Source organism: Oryzias latipes, chromosome 21, assembly GCF_053564925.1.
Source record: "Oryzias latipes strain Hd-rR chromosome 21, Olatipes_Hd-rR_3.1".
Lineage (NCBI taxonomy): Eukaryota > Metazoa > Chordata > Actinopteri > Beloniformes > Adrianichthyidae > Oryzias > Oryzias latipes.
The window spans coordinates 13,402,368-13,428,321 of record NC_136257.1 but is presented as its reverse complement, the minus strand read 5'-3'; the positions used below and the strand labels follow the sequence as shown (position 1 = coordinate 13,428,321).

Sequence of the window (25,954 nt, the reverse complement as noted above, 5' to 3'; positions counted from 1 at the left end):
TAGAAAATTCAGATGAGATCTTTTGGCATCAACTCGATATGTTCTGATGAGAAGAAATGCTGAATTTAACCCCAACTTCTAGCTAACCATCGGGTGAGGCTGTGGGAATGATGCGCTTAAGGATCGTTCAGGTACAGCCCAATTTAAGGCCATGTATAGGAAAACTTGAATAAGACCTTCCCTTTCTCAGCCAGAACAATGATTATGTCACTGTATTCTTTCAACATACAGTAGATGAGGGTTGTAACATATAGACTTGTAAATTGCTAGTACTGACAGCTTATCTTGGTTATGACACTACCGTAATCAACAGACAGCAGGTTGAAATACCTAAACTTTTCCTTTTTTAGGCAGGAATTCATCATGACTCAACAAACCGGACTACCATCTAGAGGCTGGGGACTGTTACCTAAACCTTAGAATTCCAGTTTTTTTTTTTATCCAAAGTAACAACCTAATCAAAAGTAAACAGCCATTGATCTACTCTATTCACTCTGCCCTCTTACATACCATCTGTACTTGTGACATCACAGATGATGTTGACTTCATTCATGGGAAGTTGCCAGTTGGCTTTTTCTTCTGTGAAACTTAAAGCCCTGCTTTCTTTTCTGTTGCAGGGAAGGCGCTGAACGCGTAGAAACGCAGGGCCCTGAAAGCACATGAGGTATGGTTAACGAAGCAAACAGTCTCAGCTTGAAAACAAGATAGTGTTTCATGTGGATAACATGCAGTCTGTCTCAACAGTGAGTGCAACCAATTAATTATTCCAAAACTATTTTTCTTTATTCCTTTCAAATAACATAGGAAAATGTAAAGCAGCAGTTTTACTTGTCTTTTTCTATTGTCGTGTTTTTTATGCCTTTTTTCTGAATGAAAAACCAAACGCAAATATCTACAAGATTATTTCTTCACATGCTTTCTTGTTGAACAGTTGGGACAAAACTGTCAGTCAGTGATTCTGCAAGCTGTCCCACTAAAAAACCGGGCTTTTAACGTTCATCATAGAAAATTTTGGTCAATTCTTACATGCAGATCTTCTTAAGAGCTATGTTTGGGGGCTGTTACTGGTCAGCACTGACTTTCAATTCCCTCCACAGATTCTCTGTTGGATTGACTCCATGACATTCTCCCAATCCTCCTCTGGATCATCCAGATGGTTTCTGGAGAAATTTAGATGGGTCTGGACATGTGCTGGCTTAAGTAGGGGGACTTTTTGGAGCACGGTAGGGTTTAAATGCATGAAGACATTGTGTGTTACTATAGTAATGTTTGTTACTGTGGTTCCAGCTTTCTACAGGTCATCAACCAGTTCCCTTGCGTAGTTCTGGTTTGTTTCCTCATTGTTTTCCAGAACATTTATACTCCACCAGGTGAGATATTTCATGGAGGTCCAGGTGGAGGGGGATCAAAAGTGATCCTGTGTTTTCTAAAAATGGCTCCAACAGTGGATATCTTGTCCTCAAGCTGCTTCCTTATTGTAAATTAGTTCATCCTAGTCTTTAGGTGAATGGTCATGTCCCTGGTGTCTTTTGACAGCTCTTTAGTCTTGCTCATGGTGTGAAGAGGTTACAGTCTGACTGTTTAGGGGGTGAACAGGTGTCTTTTATACAGATAACCAGCTCAATCAAGTAATATATGGAGGATAGGAGAGCTTCTTAAAGAAGTAACAGATCTGTTAGGGGAAATAAATTGTTGTTTGTTGAAGATAAATACTTGTGTTCTGCACTGTTATACAAAAAAAATGAAACAATGCGATTTCCTGGATTGTTTTTTTTTTTATATTCTGTTTTTTACACTTGAAAAATATCTATCATGAACAGTATACTTCTCTGATAATTTTACTCTGATATTTTTAATTGGGATAACTGGCAGAATCTGTCATTTTTTAATGGTAACTGATGAGTGATCTTTTATTCACAGCCACTCTTTATTCTCTATACAGCAGTGAAAGTAAGACTTTAACTTTGATAAAAACCAATTCACCAGGTCCTTCTTTTTAATCATTATGAGTGAAACTTCTAAATAGTCCACCAGGGAGTCTTATTGTAACAGCTAATCTGTCCTATTTTCCATCCAAAATTTGAAAATCATTGAAAACCAACTTCTGGCTATTGCCTCTTCCTCATACATTAGGACTGCTGGGGTATATATTGTGATGCACTCTGCACTCTCATCATTGCTGGGAGGGTTCCATATGTTTGCTTGACTACCTTTACATCCACGGGGTGTGTCTCAGTGGGACAAAGCAGTTTGCGGCGTGCATTGCCCCCTTGGTTAATGCTCCAGTAACCAGTCATCCTGACCTCTGGCAGAGGCAATCTAAAGACAGTAAAGAAAAAACTGCTGAAACAAGCAAAAACTGACTTTTTGTTTAAGTAAAACAAATATGCAGATATTTTTCAAACTTAAAACAACGACACCACTTTAAGGCCTCAAGATGAGTGACACAAAACAAGCTTAAAATAAAGTTTAGTGAGCCAGAAGACAGGGTTTTATGTGGATTTCAGTCTTTTTGAGAGCAAATACAAGGAGAGTTATCTGATTGCTGGTGTGTTGAAGACTGTGTTTCTCATCTAAAATCAGATGTTTACTATCATTTTCTTGAATCTAAGCGTCACCTAAACCAGACTTGTTTGCACACAGAGGGAAATGTTTGTGTAACCACGAATTTAGAAGATTTCAAGCATGGGCTTGAAGGATATAAGGGTTTTATAATATCAAATAGAAATACACACAATGCAAACTGTAGTCTATTTATCAAGTCCAAACCTTGGAAAAAAGGGAAAGTTTCCTACAGTTTAGGGTCATAACAGACTCAAACCCGAGCTTCACATTAAAGGTGCGACTTAATCTGTGTTTGTTAATCGTGTTAATTTGTGCTTTCATCTCCTGCAGACTGGACGACTACTTAAACAGTTTTTAGTCAGAAAGCTGCAGCTCATTTAGAGCCCTGAACCAGGAGAACATCACTCTTCTTCTCAAGTCTTCTTCTCAAGTCTTTCACCACTTTAATATGGAACTTCATCCTACTAGATTATACATCACTTGTAGTTGTGAGAGACAAAAAGCTGTCAGGTCTATTAGTGGTTCATAAATCCAGCAGAGCTCTGAGATCTGAAAGAAGCTATCAGCTGGCAGAACTTAGAGTCAGAACCAAGCAGGGTGAAGATGCTGCACACAGATGGAAGCAGGTTCCTTCATTAACACAAATGTTTGTGGAGAGCATCTTTCATCCCAGTAATTCCATTGAAGTATAAAGAAAACAATAGTTAAATAGACTTGGTTAATCTGTTGTTGTTGAGGATTGTTCACTCTTTCTCCAACAGGCTTTCTGAAATCCAGTGGTTAGAGAGATGGTTTCTATGTTCCTAGGAAAGAATGCTTTTACGACATGACCCAGGGTTCTGTTAGCTAGGAAATTAATAGGCCAGCAAAACTTTTAAAATGTTAAATTCTCCAACACTATCGCTGTTTAAGTTCAATTTTAGACCGTACACTTTACTGCGGCCTGTTTTATTAAAGTACTCCACTCCCACATGTAGCATAAGAATCCACTAAAAACGCATTCTTAAATACGCATTTAGCCCATGGTGTTCAGTGGACGAGCAGCCCTAGAAATTTCCCAGAAGTCTGCGAAAAACCAGTGTGCATCAATGCTCATGCCAAAAAATGAATTTAAATGTATTTTTAAAATAAAATGTCTACACTTTTTATCTTCAGAAGACATTGGACTAAAATGATCGTTACAAAACGCTCATATCAATGAGATTTTAACTTCATGAAATCGGTGATGTCATATTCGCCGTTTAAAAAACAAAAAGTAGTGAGCATGGTGCCCCGGATTTTAATTTTTTTAAATGATTGCCGCTTCTTTGAATTAAAAGGGATGCCATTCATTCATCACTACCAAATCTGAGTCCCTAAATGGTCTCTGGTATTGGTTTTGATTTTTAGTTTGTTTGTTTTTTTCATTTTCCTGTGTGTTGCTAAAGTTTTTCTTTTCATTTCTGTATAGGCCGCAAAAGTGCCATACAAAAAAAAAATCACCTTGTATTGGACAAGAAGTTAACTGATATAAGTTTCTCAAGATGGGCAATAATCACTGAAAATTTGATTATTTATGGGACCAAGATGAGTATTAAATGCATTACAGTTTTAAAGTTGTTCAGGAAAAATATTTGTTTCTACTATTCTCAGTTCTCATTCTGATAAAAACACTTTTAAAAGGTAATTTAAGAAAAACAGGAGACAGAAGAAACAAATATTTTTCTTTATTTAAACAATAGTTGTAAATAATTACACAAATCATAGATTTTAGACTATTTTAACATCAGTTCAATAAATAAAAAAGAATAACGAGAAGCATGCATTACACAATTTAGGGTGGATTTATACCTGCTTGGTTTGTTGAAAATGGACCAGAATTAATTTTTACATTAGTCCAGATCAAGTGAGCAGGTGGACTAAACAAGCTGACCAAGACCCACCTGAAGAGGTAGGCTTGTTAGCTGCTTTTCCACTGAATATTCATTTGTGCAAATTGGATTTGCGATAACAAATTAGCCAAGTGGAAACACATCAATTTAGAAGAAACTCACATTCATCTATGCGTTTCTGAGGTGGTTTTTGAGGCATATCGAAATGGAATTATTTTGCAAAACTGCAATGGAAACACTTCTTTCAAATTAGATGAGTCAACAACCGTATGGCAATGCGCGTCTTGTTAAGAACTGGCTGGCTTGGGCACTGCACAGCAGGCGCCACAAGAGGTCCCACAGCATCACACAGCTCATCAAAAGTTTAGCGTGTCATGCTAAATTGTTGGATCCACAGCTCCTCTGTAAAATCACTAACAACAATTTCCCAAAATGGCGTCATCCGCAGCCAATCCTGAAAAAGACGCAGACGTCTCTTTTGATAGATGATGATGAGCGCTAGTGCCGTGGCAGAAATATTAATGTATCTGCTGTAAATCATTGTTCACATCCGTTGCTATATTTTTGAATGACCTTGCGCGTGAGCCAGTTTGTGTTTATTTGCATAATTATGTTTTAATGGAAACTCTGTAATTGTGAAATTTTGTTTTTTTCGACATTTCGTGAATTTTGATAAAGTTTTGCGCATATGTGTGATGGGAACACAGATGTGAAATTGACCCAGTTTTGATCTAAACTAACTTAAAACATAATTGGATGTTTCAAAAATAATATGTTATAAGATACTATAAAACAGAGGGGAAATTCTAGAGAATGATGAACTTTGTAAGATACTTGGAATGAGGTTTGTTCTGTAGACACAATAGAGGCCAAAAGCCCTGCAGGTGAGGCTTCATCATGTTACAGTGGTATGGTCCAAAATAGAAAAAAGAGACTGTTTAATAGGCTTTGAAGCAGCCGCTTAATACTTGTCAAAAATTTCAACGTTAAATATTTATCCAGAAAAGTACAGCCTCAAAGATCTCTACGATAGTTTTTCTAAAACTTCGTGATTTCTGGCCAATAGATCCAGAGATCATTACACACATGCCTCTGTTTACAAACTTCAGTCAATTTGCTGGAAAAGCAATGAGGATACCAACCAAAATAATTGAACTTCCTGGTGTGAATCTGCACTCAGGAATACGTAGATAGATCATCTAAAATTAACTTCGGGAAAACCAAAAGCTATTTTGAAAACACTGCCTTAAGGCAGCTTTATTAATTAAATGACAGATAAAAACATTAAATGAGTAATTTAAAAACATTTTGTATCAACATTATTCATGTTAACAAAAATGAAAAGAATAACGAAATAAAAACACATGGGAAGACTAAGGTAAAAGACATAAATCTTTTCAAAAAAACAACAAAAAAGAAAAAAAGGCTGTTTGATTAAAACATTACTGTTGTAGACTAGTGGCTAGAGTTGAATTGACCAATGGAGCTGTCCAAGTAGCAGATTTGACTTTAGGTTCAGAACATTGACTGTCTATTAGAACTGGAGTGAGTAAGTGTGACATTTCCCACAGAACAGTGTTTTTCAATCAGTTTGCCACGTCAGGTGTGCCGTGAGAAATAACCCTGTTTCACTGATCTAAAAACATTTACCATCTCCAGGATCTCAGCTCTGTGTTCATCCAAACAGGCCCTGATAAAACACTGAGTAGTTAGGAATATGAAAGATCATAAAATACTTTTTTCTTTGTGTTTATTTGATTCTATTAAAGATATTTTGATAAGAATGACAGTACCGCGATTCAGCCGCAGTTTCAGCTCTGTTTCATTGTGTCCAGAGCATCTTGTGCAACAATGACAATAAAGGGATTTCTGATTTCTGAGCACGTGATAACGTGCAAAACAAACCACAAAGATTTATTGAGGCATCTGATTGGTCAGTTTATAACTTTAATAACTTTTTAAAAACAGAAGAAAATATGTAAAAAAAAGTGTAGGATTATGAACATGTTAAAAAAAAGCTAGTAAAGCTTTTCAATACAAGTCAGTAGGATTTTGAGTTCTTGAAGCCAGCAGGTACTTCCTGTTTAACATGCAAAGGGGAGGAGTCACTCAGTCCAGTTCCCATATTCAATCAATGGTCCAGAACAGTCTGGACAGCATAAAGCAGTGTATAACTGTGCAAATGGAATTCTGAATTCATGGAAACTTTAATTATTGCTCTAAACCAAAAGCATCTTGAGAATTGTTATGGTCCCACGCAATAGTTGTTTCGTAAAGTACATTGTTTTTCTAAAAAACGAATAGTTTAGTACTGCTATTTAACTTTTAGCTCATGTTTATTCACTGGTTCTGGGAAAGTGTTTTATTACTGATTCATGTTCTGCCTCCAACCCTTAGATAAGATAAACTGCTCCTGGTGTCTTACTCTTTAGCCAGGCTGACAGAGGTGGGCTTGGCTCCAAAGGGGATCCCATGCTTGTGAAGAGCCTCTATCAGAACCTCCAGCATGTCCTTGCTGTACGCGTCGAAGTCAAAGACATTACGTAAAACATTCGCCAAACCTTCATTGGGAAATTTCTGGAGAGGAAAAAGAGAATCAAAACGTTACCAAGTTTGACAAAGAATTAAGGGAACAGATAATCATCACTTCACAGAAAACAAAAGGAAACACGGAAAAAAATTATAACTTAAAAAGAAACCAAGAAATTTAAAACCCCTTCCAACTGAAGGGGTTGTGTTGAATCAGAGTAATAGGAAGTAAAATATGTCATTAGTTCATAAGAGTTTTTAAAGAGGGTTGTACTGTTGGAAACATAAATTTTTACTCTACTGAGAGGAAACTTGGCCAGTGCAAATAGCTTTTGAGTACATCATTGTAATGGAGTGCTGTGTTGATATGGTTTACCTGAAGATGTTTCACGATGTTGACCACCTCTCGAGTGGAGTATGGGTATGAAATGGTGCCCTGATCCGCCATGGACCTAAGCTCCCCAAATGCAGCCACCAGTTTCTGCAGGGTTGCATCAGGAACATCGGGGCCGTACTGTTTTAGCATCTCCAGCTCTGCCTGAGGCTTTGGATTATCCACAGCATGGCAGCTAAAAATGTCACCTGTTGGATGGCACACAGCAGGTTAGAACCTTTTCTCCTTTATACAGAGAACAAATTCAGATCGTCGCTGCTTTCAATGATTATTAATATGAGCTTTCTGGCAGCCAGCTCCAGCTTGACTTGAGCTAGTTAAACAGGGGGAAGCAGAATTACTAGATTATCTACCTAATAAAAATCAAAGGTACCTCAAATTTTATAGGTTATTCTATGTGCACCCAAAAGAGAATAGTTGCACTGGCTGCTATTCAGGAGGGAAAATACTTAATAATCAGCACTTTAGTAGTAGTATAGTTGAAAAATGCTGACGTTTTCTCTGTTTCCACAATCGCTGAGGCAACGCTAGATCAAAGAGGCCAAACATCCTAGATGCTTTTTAGATGACGGTGACCTAATTTTGATTACATGGATGTGGTGCTTTTTATCAATAAGAAGCAGCAATGGCAGGAAATATGAGCACAGTGAGTGCTAGAATTTTGTAAACAAACAACTTACACATGAAAGGATCCAATAAATTAAAAGTCCAGACAATATTTTTTTTATCTTTCCCTTTTTTGAAACGCATGCTAAATGTAAGAGCTGTTGTCAAATGGCACAGAACATAGACTAGCTCAATGGCAGAGCACAGTGACTGAGGTTAATCATCACATCTGTCAAAAGTTAAGCTGCATTTTACCAGCCACACCCAGCCCCATTTACTGCCACACCTGGTATTAATCCATAAATCCCATATAAAGAACCACTCCACACTACTACATTCTACTACATAAGACTCCATATCCTGCTGCAATCACAAGAAGTTTAAGAACTAAAGAAAAGCACAACAATTGAGATGATCATTGTGATGATCAATGTTTAATAGTCATTCATAAAGCGTTGGGGCCCATTTTTCACAAATAGAATGAGCAACAGAAGAACAGTGGTGAGCCTTCCCAAGAGAGGCTGGCTGACCAAGTTAATAACAGCACAATGCAAAGTTTGGGGTCAAAAAGGACCCTAAACAATAACAAAATCAATTCAGGAGTCTAGGGGTTAGTAGCGTAAGGCCTCACTTGCTTGAATAAAGGTCAGAGTTTAACCCACCTCTTTAAAAAAAATACGCCCAAAAATAGCAAACCGGTATATGGATAAGTCAAGGATGAACACCACTGCAAACACAGGATTTTAGAAAAAAAACATAATACCCACAGTCAAACATGGTGGTGGTAGTGTGATGTTATGTGCTAGTTTTTCATGCTTTAGAACTAGAGACTTCCTTTGGCAAATTAAATCTTAAAAGGAATGTTTTGCCATCTTGTTTATGACCTGAAACTGAAGCACAAACAGTGTCAAGAGTGTTAAAAAAAAAGAAGAAAGTCCGTGCAACTTTATGAGAACAATGTGGTAATTATTCAAGAGCGGCTCATAGAAGACATCAACTTGTGAAGGCATAGATGCAGAGTTTTAGTGTCAGCGAGTTCAGCTCAACAGCAACTAAACCATGTGAGAAGCATGGAATTTGAGATGTAAATATGGATTCTGTTTGGCACAAATAATGGTGTGGATGATGCTGCATTTTCCTCTTTAATATTCATGAAGTGGATTAGACGGGCACAAACACAACAGCTATTCACATCTGAACCATAATAAATAGCTTTACTCGTCTTTCTCTGACAACCATTGGCTGTATAATAGAATATAACAGAACCGGAACGAGTGACTTAGTGTGACGTCATCAATAGAAAATGACATACTTATGGCTCCAATGAAATGAATTCTATTCAGTCACCATTTTTTGGGATACGGATGCCATATTGAAGCCAAATGACATCACTAAGCAGTGATTGGTCAGTGTTGTTGTTTCAGTGGCAATCACTCTCAACAGTCATGAGTGGCACGCACCAACAGTCCACACTCCTAACACTTGAAAGCGGGCTACAAAAAATGTGTCAATCAAACTTTTATCTGATTGGTCAGTTTATAATTTGAATAATTTGTAAAAAAGAAAAAGTATTATGAAAAAATGAGGAAGATCAAGAGCATGTTAAAAAAGGTATCTGAGCAAGAATGGTTATTATGACAAACAAAATGAGTAACAGCTGTTTATTTGTCTATAGAAGTCCATCTTGGAGTAAGCAGGTACTTCGTACATGGAACACCACAGGGGGAGGGGTCACACAGTCCAGTTCTCATATACAGTCAATGCTGACAACAAATACAGTAAATCTCTTCAGTGCTGTGTCTCCTGTACAGATACGTGCAGCTTTTCAAATCTCCATAAATCTTTAATCGCAAGCAGATCTCAGTCTTCATTCTATAAAACTGGGCTCGGTTTACCTATGAAGGTTTGAACTTTGGGAGTTTAAGTAAAATAGAAACGTGTGAACATATTGAAGTCTGTCTGAGAAATTGGATAAAGTGTGTAGTGAGGAGTTTTACAGACTTAAAACATCTGTAATCCTACTTTGCAAATTTCACCAATCACAGGTTATTTATGGAATGTATCCCTAACGACAAACGAGGAAACACTGTAAAACAGAAACCTGTGGAGTGTCTTCACTACGACAATGTGTGTTTGTGTGTACCTAATGATCCATAAAAGTCATTTCCCAGGAAAGGGAAACCAGGGCGGTTGGCCAGGACCACCATTCTGAAGTCTGGATGCATGATTATGGCATTGGGCTTCCCCTTGGCTTCGTATGGATCTTTGGAGAATGTAAAGTAACACAATCACACACAGTAAAACGCTGTCACACCTAATGTATCGGCAACATCATAAATCACAGCAGCCAAAGAAAAACAGATTTTATTCAAATCAGACATAAACTACATAATAGTATAATTGAAATTAGCTAAAATTAACTTAAATTAACTAAGTAGGAAACATCTGAGGCCGGCTGTCCCATGTCCAGTATTAACTAATATGTATGTTCGACTCATACAAATGTTGCAAATCATTATTGAATTTAGAAGAAAGATTGTCTGGCTAACATAACTATTGTGACTACAGTAAAACTAAACAAATTAAATGGTATATTTTAAAACATTTCTAATGGCAAGTCACAACAGGGAAGGTTGTGTTTACGTCCTGAAAGTATCACACTCTTCTTTGAGGAGATGAACCCGTTTTGCGTAATTATATCTAGCTGGGCTCTGCTTGTGCTGCATCATCCAAAGTCTCTTTTCAGTCATCTCTATAGTGTAAGAGTGAGTGAACGCACCGGAGAGGATTCTGCGTCCGTCTGCCAGGATCATCTCGCCGCTCTCCACCAGGGTCTTGAGGATGCATGTGACATTGGTGGGAGCTTTGTCCGCTTCATCAATTACAAGAACGTGACCAAGCTTCACTGCCTTCACCTGAACACAAGCATGCCAACTTGTAAGCAATACTGATAAAAAAAAAAAACAAAGTCAAAAATATTCTAAAATCTTAGAATTTACTTTCTTTCAGAATCAGGCTAAAATTATTATATCCAAAATTTAAATTATTTACCGGTACAATTATAACCCTATTAATTGTATAATTACAATTAAAATTGTAATTATAAAATAACCAAGAAAATAGTATCACAGACTCAAAAATGTAGGCATTCTTTTTTCTTTAAATGCAACAAAATAATAATAAATAATAAATTGAAATTAAATTAAATAAGCAGGAACAACACAAAAATGAACACAGGCAGTAGGAAAGAAAATTGTATTATTTCAAATAATTTTTATCAAACTAAATTTTAATTTTTACGACGGAGTTTTAGGGCCACCAAAAAAAAAGGAAAATTACAAAAATTAAGTTAATTTACGAGATTAAAGTGGAAGTGAGCATGTAACAGTGCAGCAGCAAGTGAATGCCGCGCAGCAGCAGAGCAGACCGACTAAACTCAATGGAACAGGGGAGCTGAATGTTTATTGATAACGTTTCAAATGTTTGGAAGCTCATTTCTTTGATTTACGATTTATGAATGCTTTATTTATTGATGGGTGGTTTGCAGGATCTCTGCAGCCCCTTGTTGAAGAAATCTGTGTCCCTGCAGGCAGCTGTCTACTTGAATCCTTTCTTTCTCCACCAAAGACAAGATCTCTACGTTTGTGTGATGCTTCCGTCTGATAAGCAGCACTTTTTGGCATTTTTAACGTTCTAATGCTAATATAACAGACTATTTTCATTCATCTTTTTGCTTTATGTTGAAATGGGGCATTTCATCTGGAGGAGGGGGCGTATGTAACACTTGGTGTTCGGATGACAGGTTCATGACGTAATGTGACAAATGAACTTCAGGTTATGTGAATGAAAAGGAAAATAAAGGCTGCAGCGGTCCTCTACACCCAAACGTGTCTCTAAGCTCCTTATTTTACATCTGAAACTCCGCTTTACTGACACCAAATACCGGAAAGAGGCTCCACTGAAAGTAATCTGAGATTGAGTCGCTAAAAGGTTCAGAATCTCTCTTCTTCTTTTTTTTTAAACCTATCCGGAAATAAAGCTTCACAAAAGGCTCCACATATTTCATCTTCAAGCTAGGCTCCGATAAACAGACAACTTTGATCTTTTTTCCTCGTTAATCTATGACTTTCTTTCTCGTAAATGTACGACGTAAAAGTCGTAATTTTAAAAAAAACGTTTTTTTTGTAAACTGGCCCAAATATCTGTCCATAATTTTAACTCCTCTCATTGCACTTTTTTTTTAAACAAAATTCTTATTAACCGTAATTACATTTTTGGCTTTGTGACAATGGTTTTGTTGTATTTATTAAATGCTCTTTTAACCTAGATTTCTTAAAGATTGTTCTATTGTTATTATTTTGAAAACCAGAGCCACTATTATTTTAAATGTATTATTTTTTACAGCACATGCAGTCAATTACTTTTTTTGCCCACATATAGTGTAGCCTGTGTTTGATAATTGTCCTATATCTCATTAATTAATACTTATCCAAATTAGTCATCTAAATACTGTAATGTAAATCTAAATGTGGTGCGTGTCAGTAAATGCACATAACTAACCAGAGGTGAGTCTTCGTACATAATGACACCGTCTCGCACTGAAGGCTGCAGCGTAAGAGTCTGGACCGTTGTGTCTCTAAAGAAGAGGAAATACCAGCTTATAAACATAGACCCCAAAGCGTAACAAGTTTGATATTTAAACACATATTTACAGAAGTTGTAAAAACCTCAAGATGTAAAAAGCTTGTGAAATCAGATGTTTTCTAGTCACAACATTTTCAAGAAACACATTTAAGAAACATGAAAAGTCATCATCCCTTTGTTTACACTCTCTCCTGCTAGCCTATAGTCCTTCCTGCACCCAGTCTAAAATTAGCGGTGCAACAAAAATGGCAAGAAATATTGGAGCTATCCAGTCGTACAGTTTTGATCCAGATTCCAGCTCAGACAAGAAAAACAAAGACGCACATGGATTTATTTGTCTGCAAAGGGGTGCATCAGAATGCAGCAGAGCAGGAAGGTTGAGGCCTGCCGATTTTAGATTTTAATAAACAACTACAAGCTTTTTTTTAACTGTATTGTTTTTGTCTGCTTTTAAACACCACAATTTGAATAAAGAAATACTCAGAAATGCAGTTTTAATCTTATTTTTTCATATACATATAAATCCTCCATCATCAGAAAAATGCTACAAGTTAAAAACACCAAAAACACAATTTTGCATTCCAGATACATTGGATGACAAAATGGGATTTCATAAACAATAATAACAACAAAAAACTCTAATTTTTAAAGTCTGGTAGTACTTTTATATATACCGTAAATTCCGGACTACAAAGCGCACCCGGACTACAGAAGCACCCGATTACTAGCCGCACCCACCTATTTTTTACGTGTTCAACTAATTTTATACATACACAAGTCGCGTCGGAGTACAAGCCGCATGCATGATTTAGGCAATGTTGTCATCCTGACGGATCAAGTCCTGACTCACAGAGCAAGTGTGACTTATTAGCGCATAGAGGGTGGAGTCAGTTTTGCCTCAGGCTCATGTATTTGAGTATATCTGCATCTGCCAAACAGTATGCACCTCTATTCTGTTCACAAGTTCCTCAGTTATGTTTTTTTTTTTTTTTTTTTTTAACTTATTGACAATCTAGGTATCATACATAAAATTACAAACAGTAACCATATAATCAACATTACATCCCTCAGTTATGATGAGGAAATTTACATCCGCGATTCCACATTTCCCATGAGTCTTAGGGGCTAAAGGCGGGGCCAACGCCCGGCTCGCCATTCTGTTGTACGTGTTTAAGAATGAGCAAGTATCAGCAGTGCATGGAGGGGTGAACGGGTAAAGCTCTCCTTCCGCTTGTGTCGCGGCAGCGTTATGGGAGTAACAGGGCTGGTTAAAAAAACACACCGGTAAAATACAGCAGCGGCGACTGAAAAGCGCGCGCCTCAGCGCGATACGCGCGCCTCCTCGCGGCGCGTGGGTCAGAAGTTTCCTTCCACAACAAACACTGTTGTTCCGCGGACGTCTCGAGTAAGCCCTGGCTGCAGCCTGCAGAATGGCTCGACGCCTCCGCACTCCCGCGCGCTCCTTGTCTCCCCTTCCTATCTACTCCGACAGCTATGGCCAGGGCGGCTTCAAGGAGGAGCGCTTCGTCCCTATTGCGCCGGTGAACGGAGCAAATCGTGTCTGTGCAGAGCAATCGGACTTAATACTGTACGTTTTGTGTATGAGGGGCGGATGCGTTGTTACGTGTGGGAGCCTTCAGACTGCCATCGGCCCCGCAGCTCACACGACACGCAGTCTCCAGCTCACACGGGGGCTGTGAGCGTTTCAATGCAAAACTCCGCTCAGTCCTTAATAACCGTTAAAACGATCACGTCAATTTGTGTTTCCAGTCGTGTCCCGACAAAATAAAGGCTGACCTTATTCCCATATATTTACATGCAGCCAGCCGAGTCACTATGACTCAGAGGTAAATTCACTCCATGCGCTGTTCTCTCCGTCACGCAGCTGACCGGCTTTTCCAAACCCGTTGGTGATGGTGGATTTTTTTCACGCTGCTTTTAACGATTGCTTTTAACTTGAAAGCTTCATCATATTGTAGCGGCGATCACGTGCACGTTGGGTCTAATGGCACCAAAGGATTCTGGGATGCGGCTGGGCATGCGTGTTTCGTTTTGTTGAACCATGACTGAAGTGTCTAAGACCTGAAGTGAGGTCCATGCTGTTTGGCTGCTTAGAGGTGTGTTGAAAAACAAATGACTTGTGTTTGATGTTAGAGAATTCAAACCATTCACTGTGTCCGAAAATACGTACACGGGGGCCGCCAATAAAATCCATAAATTAGCCGCGTCACTGAATAGGCCGCACGCTGTAAGCGCAGGAAAAAAGTAGCAGCTTATAGTCCGGAAATTACGGTATATATATTTCTCTTTAGAGACCACATACAAGCACTGTCTCCAATCTCCTTGATAACTTACACTGTGACCCAAAAGCATGTCCCAGTTTTCTTGCCTGCATCTCGCTTGCTTTTCTGAGCAACTTCTCTAGAGGCTCCCAAAAGCCAAATGCACAGATCACCTCCTGTCTCTGTCCTGGTTTAGTATTAGCTGCTGCTACTGGCTCTAATCAGGACACAGCCATACCCTGTACTGTGGCTGACAAAATATATGTGTGCAGGACAACACTGGACATACTGGGCTGTTATAATACCTCATGTCATTGTTGTATAATTAGGTGCATCTATTTTAGACTTCATCTTTGTGTTGCTCTTGTGTGCTTTTAGGTTTTCAAAGTGACCTTGTTCAGCCAGAATAAACCGTGCAACAATAAAAGATCTTCATGCTGGTAACTAATTGGAGAGATTCAACCTATGCTCATTAGTGAAGCCTCTTTTAATATTTTACACTCACAAATTATAAGGTGAACGACTTCATCCTGATTCCAGCAGATGTGAGGAAGTTCAGGAGATCAAATTTTTTTTAGAAAATTAAAGCTAACAATGACAAATTCCCATTTTATGTGGTTATTTAAAGTCCCTATTTGTAAGCTCCATGGATACAGTTTGTTTGAGGATGCAAATTTCTAATAAATAAGGCAAACCTTCTTACCTGTGGAGCTGAATATATTCCCTTGGTCTGTTGAGCAGATGCAGGAACCGGTCCACCACTTTGTTTTTACCCACACCCTATAGAGTTTAAAAAAAAAGAAAACACTTTTTAAAAAGAGTGTTGCTACATCCATGCTCCAACTTTTTGTTTTCATTTTTAGGTTTTACAGCAGCAATAAGAAGCAAGTGATGGGTTTGACTGGTAAATCTCACCTTGACCAACATTTTTAGTAACCTATTCAAATTAGCAGACAAAACCATAGTTGTTGGTCTGATTTGTGAGGGACTAAATCTAGTGAATAAAGTCACGGGTTTAGTGGTAAACAGTCAATAACTTACATGGTTGTTTAAACCAGTTCACATGGTTCTATTGGCCAATTTGTTTAAGAATTTGCGAAAAAATCAAAGAAAAAAAAAAAAAGAAAAAAAAATCCCTTTAGAAATAATATCACAACATAATAATAATAACAGTAAGAACATATTGCAGTATATGCAAATAATGTAAAGAAATGTATGTCAATAACCTCCTGACTACCAGCAATGCAAATTTCCTCTTTGTAGAGGCCATTTCTAAATCTGACCATCTCTCAACTTCTGCGTAATACTAAATTCACTCCTTTTGGTATGTACGTTGGTATGTTTAGTATCCTTTTCAATAATATCACATGTGAAGGGGTGGGGTTGCGGGAATTGCAGTTTTCTGGTGAATTTAAAAACAAAAGTAAACTGGCCAATTTGTTTTTCTCTGGTAGCGAGAAGGATTTATAATTAGGGTCTGAAAATTGATTAAAATGAACAAGGACCTACATTAATTCGGATTAAATTAGTTTATTATAATTTGCTATATGCTGCATAGGGCTGCACTATATGAGGATATCTCGCGATATGTGATATCGGTGATCAATACTGCGATGACGATATAACTGGTGATACATGAACAAATAGCAAAACAACTAAAAACATGATTTCCATTTCACTGCAGTTTCAAAAAAAAAAAAGAGTCAAAATACCTTAAATAATACTCCAAATGAAACCTGGCTACATAGGAGGCAAGCATCTAACATAAAAGGGCTTCATCTGATTGGTCAAATGCATAAATTAATTTATTTGATTCACTAAAAACTTCAAGCTGCCATAAGATTGTATTACCACATTTAAATTAACCCTTTATTGCGATTTTCGACTTGTTTTGCGATATGCGTATTGCACAGCTTGATATTGCAATAACGATAAATTTGTGCTGTATTGTGCAGGCCTAATGCTTTTTTTTTTTTACTTACCTGGTTTCCAACCAATAAGAGGTGCTCTCCTAAGAGAAAGTCTTTCAGCATGTCCTCCATCACCATTATGTGCTGTGAAAGCAAACAAAGGAGAAATGGCAACAATGAACTTCTTATCTGTACTGAAGCAGATGGGTTTTTTTTATACATAAAAATACAATTTATAGGGCTAACTATATAAAGTAAACCAGTTTGACACTCTTTCTCCCTTATATTAATGTGCCTTTAGTCTAAAAATGGAAGGTAGGTCAATCAAAAATAGGGCGTTCTCTTTTTACCCATCCTTTCAGGCTTTGTTATTTTCCTGTTTTACTCCAGCAAGTCAGCAGACAAACCAGCACAACTTGAACACTAAAGAAAATTGATGTAGGGTACAAGAAATCTGCTAAATCTTGTTAGTTACATAATAATTAAAAGAAGACATATATATAAAAATCAGTTTAAGATCTTCGAAAGAAAAATAAATAAATAAAAACCTAAAAAAATATCAATACAACAAAACTAAAGCATAAAATGTGTTTTACAGGCTGTAGCATTTTTACTTTGTAAGCAATTTAACAACAGTGGTAAAAGTGCTAAAAGTTTATTAGATGTTCTATATCTTATTTCAGCATGTAAACCATGTCATCACATGTCACAGTTGAATACCTAACTTGGAGAACCAACACTACAGCTTTGATACCAAAAACCCAGTGAGGCTGAACTTGCTGAGAATGTTCAGGAACTGTTTTTCCACCGTTGCTCCATGAAATCCAACCTGAGTTCCTGTTGTCTCGGTGGGCCCCTAGCTGCACTGTGGCAGACAGAAAAGTGCTCCAGAAGGTCGTGAGCAAAGTACAGAGAATCATCCGCTAGCCCTGTTCCATCCTTGGAAATACTGCACTGTTTTAGAGACAGCACTGCTTTAAAAAACAAAAACTGAGCGTTCCCTGGGACTCTTCCAACTCCTGTCAGTCACCTTTAAACTGTAAGCTTTTGTCAGGTGTTACAGACAAATCTAAACATGGATAAACAGATTTAAACACAGTTTCTATCCTCGTGGTTTAATGTCTCCTGCTCATTTGTGCAATAATCTGGTCATTTACATTACTATTGCTGATTTCCATTATCATATTCTTTGGTTGAACTGAATGTATTGTTCTTATTTATGACCTACCACTTATAATCTATATTTCTAAAGGCTCCAACAGCATCATATTTAGCTTTGCAATATACAAGTGAACAATAAACAAAATAACCATAGAAGATATATACTCTACCCTATACTATATTTTACAAGACAGTGTTACCCTGACCTGAAAGGTTCAGAGAAATTAAATGAAACCATTGCTTGTATAACATACAGTAAATAACTGGATTAGTCACGTGTGACCCACAGAAAATGCCTTGCTTCCGGTTCCAACCAAATTAAGTCAATTTAGTTGCCGCTTTTCTGCGATATGTTCTTTGCCGTGTTGGAACCAGGTGTCCTCAGTAAGTCGTCTACATTTCTCTGGCCACCTACTTTCAATGAGGCATCTGATTGGTCAGTTTATAACTTGAAAATCTTGCATGACAGCAAAAATATCATGAAAAAAAGGATAATCAAGAGCATGTTATTAAAAGATATTAGAATGGTTATCTGCCGAACATAATTACAGAGTAATAGCTGTTTATTTCTCAATAGAAGTCTATAGGATTTCGGCTTTTGGGACCAGGGGGAGCTTCCAATTTGGAATGAGAGGGGGGAGGGGTTGTTCAGTCATGTTCTTATTTTACTGTCAATGAATGAAACATAGCTCAGATCTAAAGAAAACAGAGATCTATAAAGTTCAGGAGAAAGGTGTGATGTAACATACTACTTGTAAGTGTAAGAGTCCAAACAGAGTTATTAAAAACAATACTATAGATAATCTAAAGAAGTAAGTAAAGATGTTTCCCTCTTGGAAACATAATCTAAATGTGAACGTCACAAACAACTGAAGTAAAAGTGGGAAAAATATTTATTACAATTAAATTTGAAAATCAATTATCAATAAACCGAAAAGTATTAATTCCATTTGTAAAGAAAAACCATTATGAAATCAAAATGAAAGATTTATGCCCTTTTTATTGATGACGATAAAACATTTTGTATTCTAAATTCTCTGCCTAACCTGCATACTGATACATTTCTTTTAATCAAATGGTTTTAACTTGGTAGTTTACACAAGATAGAATCTCGAATGGATCTCAGTCCAATAAATCCTTCTTTCTTAACTACATCCAGTAAAGAGGAGACGCACATAATCTATTTTACACTCACATAATTTACATTGGATGTGTGTCAACTACAGCAATATTTTAAAATATTCTCATTCGTTTTTTAATGCCAAATATTTGCAGTGGAAAGCAAAAGAACATGGCCAAATTATCCATTTGAGGGCAGGACCACAAGAAAATGAATACATGGAAAAAAAAATATATCTTTAAAGTGAGGTTGCATCATGCTGCTGCCACTTGCCAAGGTTAATTGGTTCATTCAGGTCAAAGTCTCCAAGTAATGCCCTGATAAAATCCCTTTATCCTATGACTGTTTGACAGAAATTAGGCAGTGGCTCCTCCAAAATCTTCTATATTTACTAGAAAGCAAAACTTAGTTTATTGTGTTTGGTTTTAAACTGCTCATTTGACGCCACACTCAGTCTTTATTATATTTGCCAATAATAATCCTTTGGTATTATTTTGAAGTAAAACTTGACATCTGCATGTAGTTTGACAAATATTTGGACTTCTTAGTAAAAACCGTCCGTTTTCTCTTGATCAGTGGTACCTTAAAACCTTTTTTTTTAAGTAATGAGAATGCCCTTTTGTTTTGAACCAGAACTCTATGAACTGCTTTCAACCTGTACACAGATTAAACAGTTGGTCAATTATTCTTCTGGAGTAGCTGGTTTTTCTTTGAAGTAGACCATAATTTGTGTAATGATTTGTTGTTGAATCTAAAAATAAAACAAATTGGTTCTTAATGGCTTGAATAGCAACATTGCTCCATTATTACAGCATACAGTAACAGTGACTATTGTAAAAATGCTCTTTAAATGAAGGTTTATTCTTTGATGGATGAACTGAAACTAAGCATCATTAATTCTGCAGTGTGTCACACAAGGGGACAGATGTGTGGGAAGGGCCAGTCAATTTTACAAAAAGAGTATTAGCAACAAACTAATATTTTAAATCTCAATTTTGTTGTTTATTCTGCCTGTCATAGAATGTTTTAAGCAGGCCTTTTATCCTTGTGCGATCGCATGATAAATGTCTCTTCTGAGATTGTCTAGGTGACATGTAAGGGTTCATTAAACTGTGTCTTCTGGTTCCAGTTTTCTGTTTTGGCAGTGATAGTTACCTGGGGATTGTCATAGAAGAGGACATCAGGAACTTTCAGGTTTTGGACAGAGCTATAGATGGGAGACGACACTTTGCCAATAGTCAACACGCCGTTTTTAACCGCACCTAGTGAAATGCAAAGTATACAATATGGACCTGCTCAACAGAACTTACAAGAAAAGAAAGTTACTACTTCATTTAACATTACAGAGATGGAAAAACTGTAGTCAAATGAACACATTTTGTAGTTTTTAATTTCAAAAGGTGAAAATATAATTGTTAAGATGTTTCAGTAAGTTTTCAGGATTTCTTTCCTAATGGATGACGAAAATAAATCAAAAACATACTAAACCTTTTCAGTTAAACTAGTTGAAAAATAATTTCAAAATTCATGACATTTAAATTAATAAATTACTAGAAAACTCACAGCAATAATCAGAAATGCCTTCAGCATCCTCCAAAGAGGCCTTCATGGAACAGTTCTTAAGAGTTTTTTCAAGAGTGGCACGAGCCAGACTGGGCAGAAACCTAAAACAGACATTTGATGAGAGTGTGAGTTTACTGTTACTGGTCGATCTCTGATACAGCAAACAGCTGTAAAGTCATCTGAGTATTTCTGCAGATGACAGACCAGGACTTGTACTAAAACTCTAAACTGTACATGGTGAAAAGAAGGCTGAGACTACAGTCTTCCTTGGTACTCCTTGGCTTCTATGCACAAATGCATGTACTCTAGGTGGAAACGTGTACACAAACCTTAGTGTGAACATTGGTATTTATGAGAAGAAAATGTGGAAATTTGCACCACACTGAGATGGCTTGGACATGTTGAGGAGTAACAACGAATATATTGGTAAAAGGATGCTGAGGTAAGAGCTACCAGGTTGATTGGCTGTGGAAATCCTTAAATGGAGCAACTAAAGAGCCTAGAAGAAGAAGAAGATGGAGACTAATTAAACACAGACTCTCTAAACAGTCACTATGCTATGTGGTGGACAATTGTAGATGCAGCCACTGAGTAGTTCCAAACTATATTATCTCTCCATCATGTTGTCCAAGTAGGAGATGCCCATAAAGCCTTCCTCTGAAGACTTTCAGCTGGTATTTTTGCCAGGTGCCCAAACCACATCAACCAGCTCTTCTCAAGCTAGTTATTTACTAAGTTGAACTGAACTGAATGAAAATCAAAAAGTCTCCTAATTGTGGCAGTAACACTAAGCCTTAAAAATTAGACAACTAACTTCTAGTTAGCCACTGCAGCATATACAGACTGCTCATCTATTCTAAGACTAGAAAAAGGTGGTCATGCTTCTGAGCCTTCGTACAATACAGGTGAAACTTATTCCATGTAAAGACACTTACTAAAATAGAATCATTTTTTTTAATAGAAATTATGCTTTGTGGTTTTGTGTGGCGTGTCAGGCATTGTATGAGTTACAATATTAAAACAGGAAATGTTACACTTCTCCCCTTAGCAATCCTTGGAGTGTGTGTTTATACATACCTGGAGAGACATGCTTTGTGAATGGAGTGGGTGATGTTTTCCTCGGGGTATTGAGAGAGGCGGCGGCAAATCCTCAGCAGCTGCCTGGTGGAAAATGACGAGGCCAAAGACTTAGCCTGCAGAGACACATGGCGAACAAACACAATAACTCATCGGCATGTGTTCAATCTGACACACATACTGTTGAGTCATTTCCTTTATGTAACTGTACTGGCATGTATAAAATCAGATCCACTTACTGTGGGATCATTTCCTCTACGTAGACTATGTGTGAAGTTTAACAGCTGCTCTGCTGCTTCTTTTGGTACGTTAGGAGTCTTCCCAGCAGAAGAATGAAAAAAGAAAAACCATCAAAAAAGTCAAAACACCAAAGAACAGAACTGATATGGTACTTTTTAAGGTTTCTCACAAGTCCCAGTATGAGGTCCATCTCCTCAGCTTTGGCCAGTGGTGTGACAGTGTGGTACAGGAACAAAGTGAGAAGCTCTGAGCCCAACCACTGCTGACCTCTACTGCTATCACTGCTTGTACTGCCACCCACGACAGGAGGCTCAGCCAGAGCCAGCACTCTGAAGGAAGGGTGGATGGGAAAGATTGACCTGGAAATAGACACAGTGACAAATCAACAGATGGACACAAAAATAATGATTATTTTAGTCTTTTTCAAACAGATGTGGGCAAGAATTGTTTTGTCCTGCCCCACAGCTGGGCAAAGGGAGCTGCTGAGTACCTGTTGGGTTAGACTACATTTTATTTTCAATTAAATAGGGGGTAAAGCAGTTAGACAACATTCCAATAATTATAAGGAGACAAAGTGACAGAAAAACAAGAGTTGGCGATGAAAGGCATGAATTACCTCAATGCACTTTAAATAAATGGTGGCCACAGTACACCCGCAAAACAGGCACACATATATTTAACACTGAGACACTCACATTTGTGTAAAAACTGTACAAACTAAATAATAACAACTATACCAAAACAAACCAACGGAAATACATATACAACCCTGATCATATTTACACACACAAAGTAACAATACATGTAGATGAGTTAGTGTTGCACATGTATGAATGGTGTCACTGAAAGTAAAAGCAGTCACAGGAAGCCTGACTAACGAGCAACATGTGGTAGACAGTTCACAGAGGCACAGACTTAAAGAGTGTCCCAAAAGGGCCAGAAACAAGAAGACATCTACTCCCCGAACAAACACGTCAGTCAAACAGAAATGGAGTGGAAGTAGCCACTACAAAAGCTTCTGGCACCAGACGAACAGAAGGCAAGAGAGTAGGAGGAGCATTAACCTCTACCCGGGCCGAAACCGGAAACTTGGCATCCTCAAAACACAGAACCAAACCCTGCACATGTCACACTCAACCAGCTACAGATAGCAGAGTCCTGCACCCTGACCAAAGACCATAGAGATTCAAGCAACCTGCACTGTACCCTGGGCAGCCCATCAGCCTGCCCCACAGCAAGACCATTATAGAGAAGGGGTGGTGAGGAAAGGGGAGGGGAGGGGATGGACAATTCAACAGGAAAAACTAGTAGAGACACATAAGTAAACACTAGTTACCAGATGCTAGTTGAGTACTAGGATAACTTGTGATAAAGAAAAACTATAATGAAAACAAAATAGGATTATCAACAACATGTTAAAAAAAGTATCAGAGCAAGAATGGTTATTCTGACAAATATAATGACTGAGTAAAAGCTGTTTTGTTTGTCAGTAGTAGTCTATGCAATTCTGGCTTCTTGGACCCAGCGGTTACTTCCTGTTTGAAACATGAGGGGTCATTAAGTTCAATTCTCTTAAACAGGCATTAGTCCTGACCTGCAGAGAGAGCCACCAGGTCTAAAAAACTAATCTTCCTGGAAAATATCTTGGCACCCTGACTGCTGGACCCTCTCACACGAAATGAGTTGGAAGCAGAAGATCATTAATTACTTTTTTCATGTGCATCCGTATTGTAATGGGTGGGTAAGAAAGATCCAACCGAATATCTACAGTGGGGCAAAAAAAAAGTAGTTAGTAAGCCACCATTCTGCAAGTTCTCCTACTTAAAAAGATGAGAGAGGCCTGTAATTTTTATCATAGGTATACCTCAACTATGAGAGTGTGAAATTATTTTCATCATTGTGTAAATGCTTTTTTAAACGTTAACTCAAGCTGTAGTTTACAGATTACCTTTTTACCTGTTCAGCAAGAGTTCTTCTGTGTTTTATTACCTGTTTCTTACCTCAAACTAGGATGAGGGGGTTTTGGTTACTTTTGGAACTGAAAACCTGTCCAAAAGGTTCATTTGGCCATATACCTTTTGTTGGCAATGACAGCAAACGTTTTCTGTAAGTCTTCACAAGGTTTTCACAAACTGCAGCTGGTATTTTAGCCCATTCCTCCATGCAGTTCTCCTCTAGAGGAGTGATGTTGTGGGGCTGTCGCTGGGCAACATGACTTTCAACTCCCTCCAAAAAATTTCTATAAGGGCCGAGAGACTGGCTAGGCCACTCTAGGACCTTAAGATACTTCTTACGAAGTAACTCCTTTGTTGCCGTGTGTTTGGGATCGTTGTAAGACCCAGCCACGTTTCATCTTCAATGCCTTTGTTGATGGAAGGAGATTTTCACTCAAAATCTGATGAGACATGGCCCCATTCATTCTTTCCTTTACACAGCTCAGTCATCCTGGTCCCTTTGCTGAAAAACAGCCCCAAAGCATGATATTTCTACCCCCAAGCTATACAGTAGGTACAGTAGGTTGGTCTTTGGATGCAAACACGATGTGTAGAGTTCTTACCAAAAAGTTATATTTTGGTTTTATCTGACCATGGGACACTCTCCCAATCCTCTTCTGGATCATCCAAATGCTCTCTAGCAAACTTTAGACGGGCCTGCACATGTACTGGCTTTGACAGGGACATGTCTGTAACTGCAGGAGTTAAGTCCCCAATGGCATAGTGTGTTACTGATGGTAGCCTTTGTAACTTTGGTCCCAGCACTCTGCAGGTCATTCACTAGGTCCCCCGGGTGCTTGTGGGATTTTTGCTCACTGTTCTTATGATCATTTTGACCCCACGGGTGAGATCTTGTGGGGAGCCCCAGATGAAGGAGATTATCAGTGGTCTTCAATGTCTTCCATTTCCCAATAATTGCTCGCACACTTGATTTCTTCACACCAAGCTGCCTACCTATTGCAGATTCAGTCTTCCCAGCCTGGTGCAGGTCGACAATTTGGTTTCTGGTGTCCTTAGACAGCTTTTTGGTCTTAGCCATAGTGGAGTGTGACTGTTTGAGATTGTGGACAGGTGTCTTTTATATATATATAACTAGTTCAAACAGGTGGCATAAAAAAGGTAATGTGTGGAGGACAGAGGATCCTCTTACAGAAGACGTTGCAGGTTTGTGAGAGCCAGAAATCTTGATTGTTTATAGGTGACCAAATAGTTATTTTCGACCAAGAGTGGTAACAAACTGTCATTTTCATTAGTATAAAAATGAAAGCGTACCCCCCTTTATGAATTATGACATAAGTCCCCCCCAAATTTTTTCAACCTATTTCAGTTCTTTAAAGTACAGTTTAGAACATAAATTATAAAGCAATGGCACAAAGTTACAACAAGTATTAATCTACCCAAGAGTAAAATGCCTTAAACACATGATGTTCGTTGGTTCGATACAAATATCCATATTGTTATGAGTAGTCAAATGTTTAAAAGTGGTAATGAAATCCTTTAACATTCCTCTTTATGATGCCAAAAATGTTTTTATTTCCAAAAAAACGGAGCACCTATTTATTTTTTTAAGCAAAATCAGAAAGTTTGTACAATTTTATTTAGGGATTGAATATCTGAGCATCATCTGCATAAAAGTTACACCCATGTTGTGCGGTCATGATGAAGCCTGGAGGGAAAGGACTTGCCAACACATAGTTTTCTCAGACAAGTGAAATATGACCCATCCCAGATCAATGCTCCAGATCAAGGTGACAAAATATTATAATCTACTCTATTCAAAACATTGATTATAACAAAAATGTCAACATAATACCCAGAATATGTGACTAGAAAGATGTCAAACTGCTTATTCTGTCTTTGATTCTTGTTCGGTGGATGAGTGTATAAACTAAAGATATATTGGCATTTAAAGATTTTGAACATTTAGCAAACAGGTGTCTCAGTAGTGTGTGGGGACAAAAATACACAGCCACAACAACCAAGCAGCTCCTCATGCTG

At 37.8% G+C, this 25,954-nt stretch overlaps 1 protein-coding gene across 1 annotated transcript in view; it reads right to left on the bottom strand.

Annotated features, from left to right (window-relative positions):
- Positions 1–25,954, bottom strand: part of vwa8 (von Willebrand factor A domain containing 8) — a 73,918-nt gene that overhangs the window by 30,317 nt on the left and 17,647 nt on the right. The window contains exons 15-28 of the mRNA XM_011489452.4: positions 22,132–22,321; positions 21,962–22,039; positions 21,723–21,838; positions 20,646–20,746; positions 20,238–20,344; positions 16,874–16,945; positions 15,595–15,671; positions 12,526–12,601; positions 10,745–10,880; positions 10,109–10,228; positions 7,342–7,547; positions 6,862–7,013; positions 2,211–2,319; positions 511–649 (exon numbers count right to left, since the gene is read on the bottom strand). Of these exons, the coding sequence (XP_011487754.1) occupies positions 511–649; positions 2,211–2,319; positions 6,862–7,013; positions 7,342–7,547; positions 10,109–10,228; positions 10,745–10,880; positions 12,526–12,601; positions 15,595–15,671; positions 16,874–16,945; positions 20,238–20,344; positions 20,646–20,746; positions 21,723–21,838; positions 21,962–22,039; positions 22,132–22,321 (1,679 nt within the window). The remainder of the gene's footprint in view (positions 1–510; positions 650–2,210; positions 2,320–6,861; positions 7,014–7,341; positions 7,548–10,108; positions 10,229–10,744; positions 10,881–12,525; positions 12,602–15,594; positions 15,672–16,873; positions 16,946–20,237; positions 20,345–20,645; positions 20,747–21,722; positions 21,839–21,961; positions 22,040–22,131; positions 22,322–25,954) is intronic.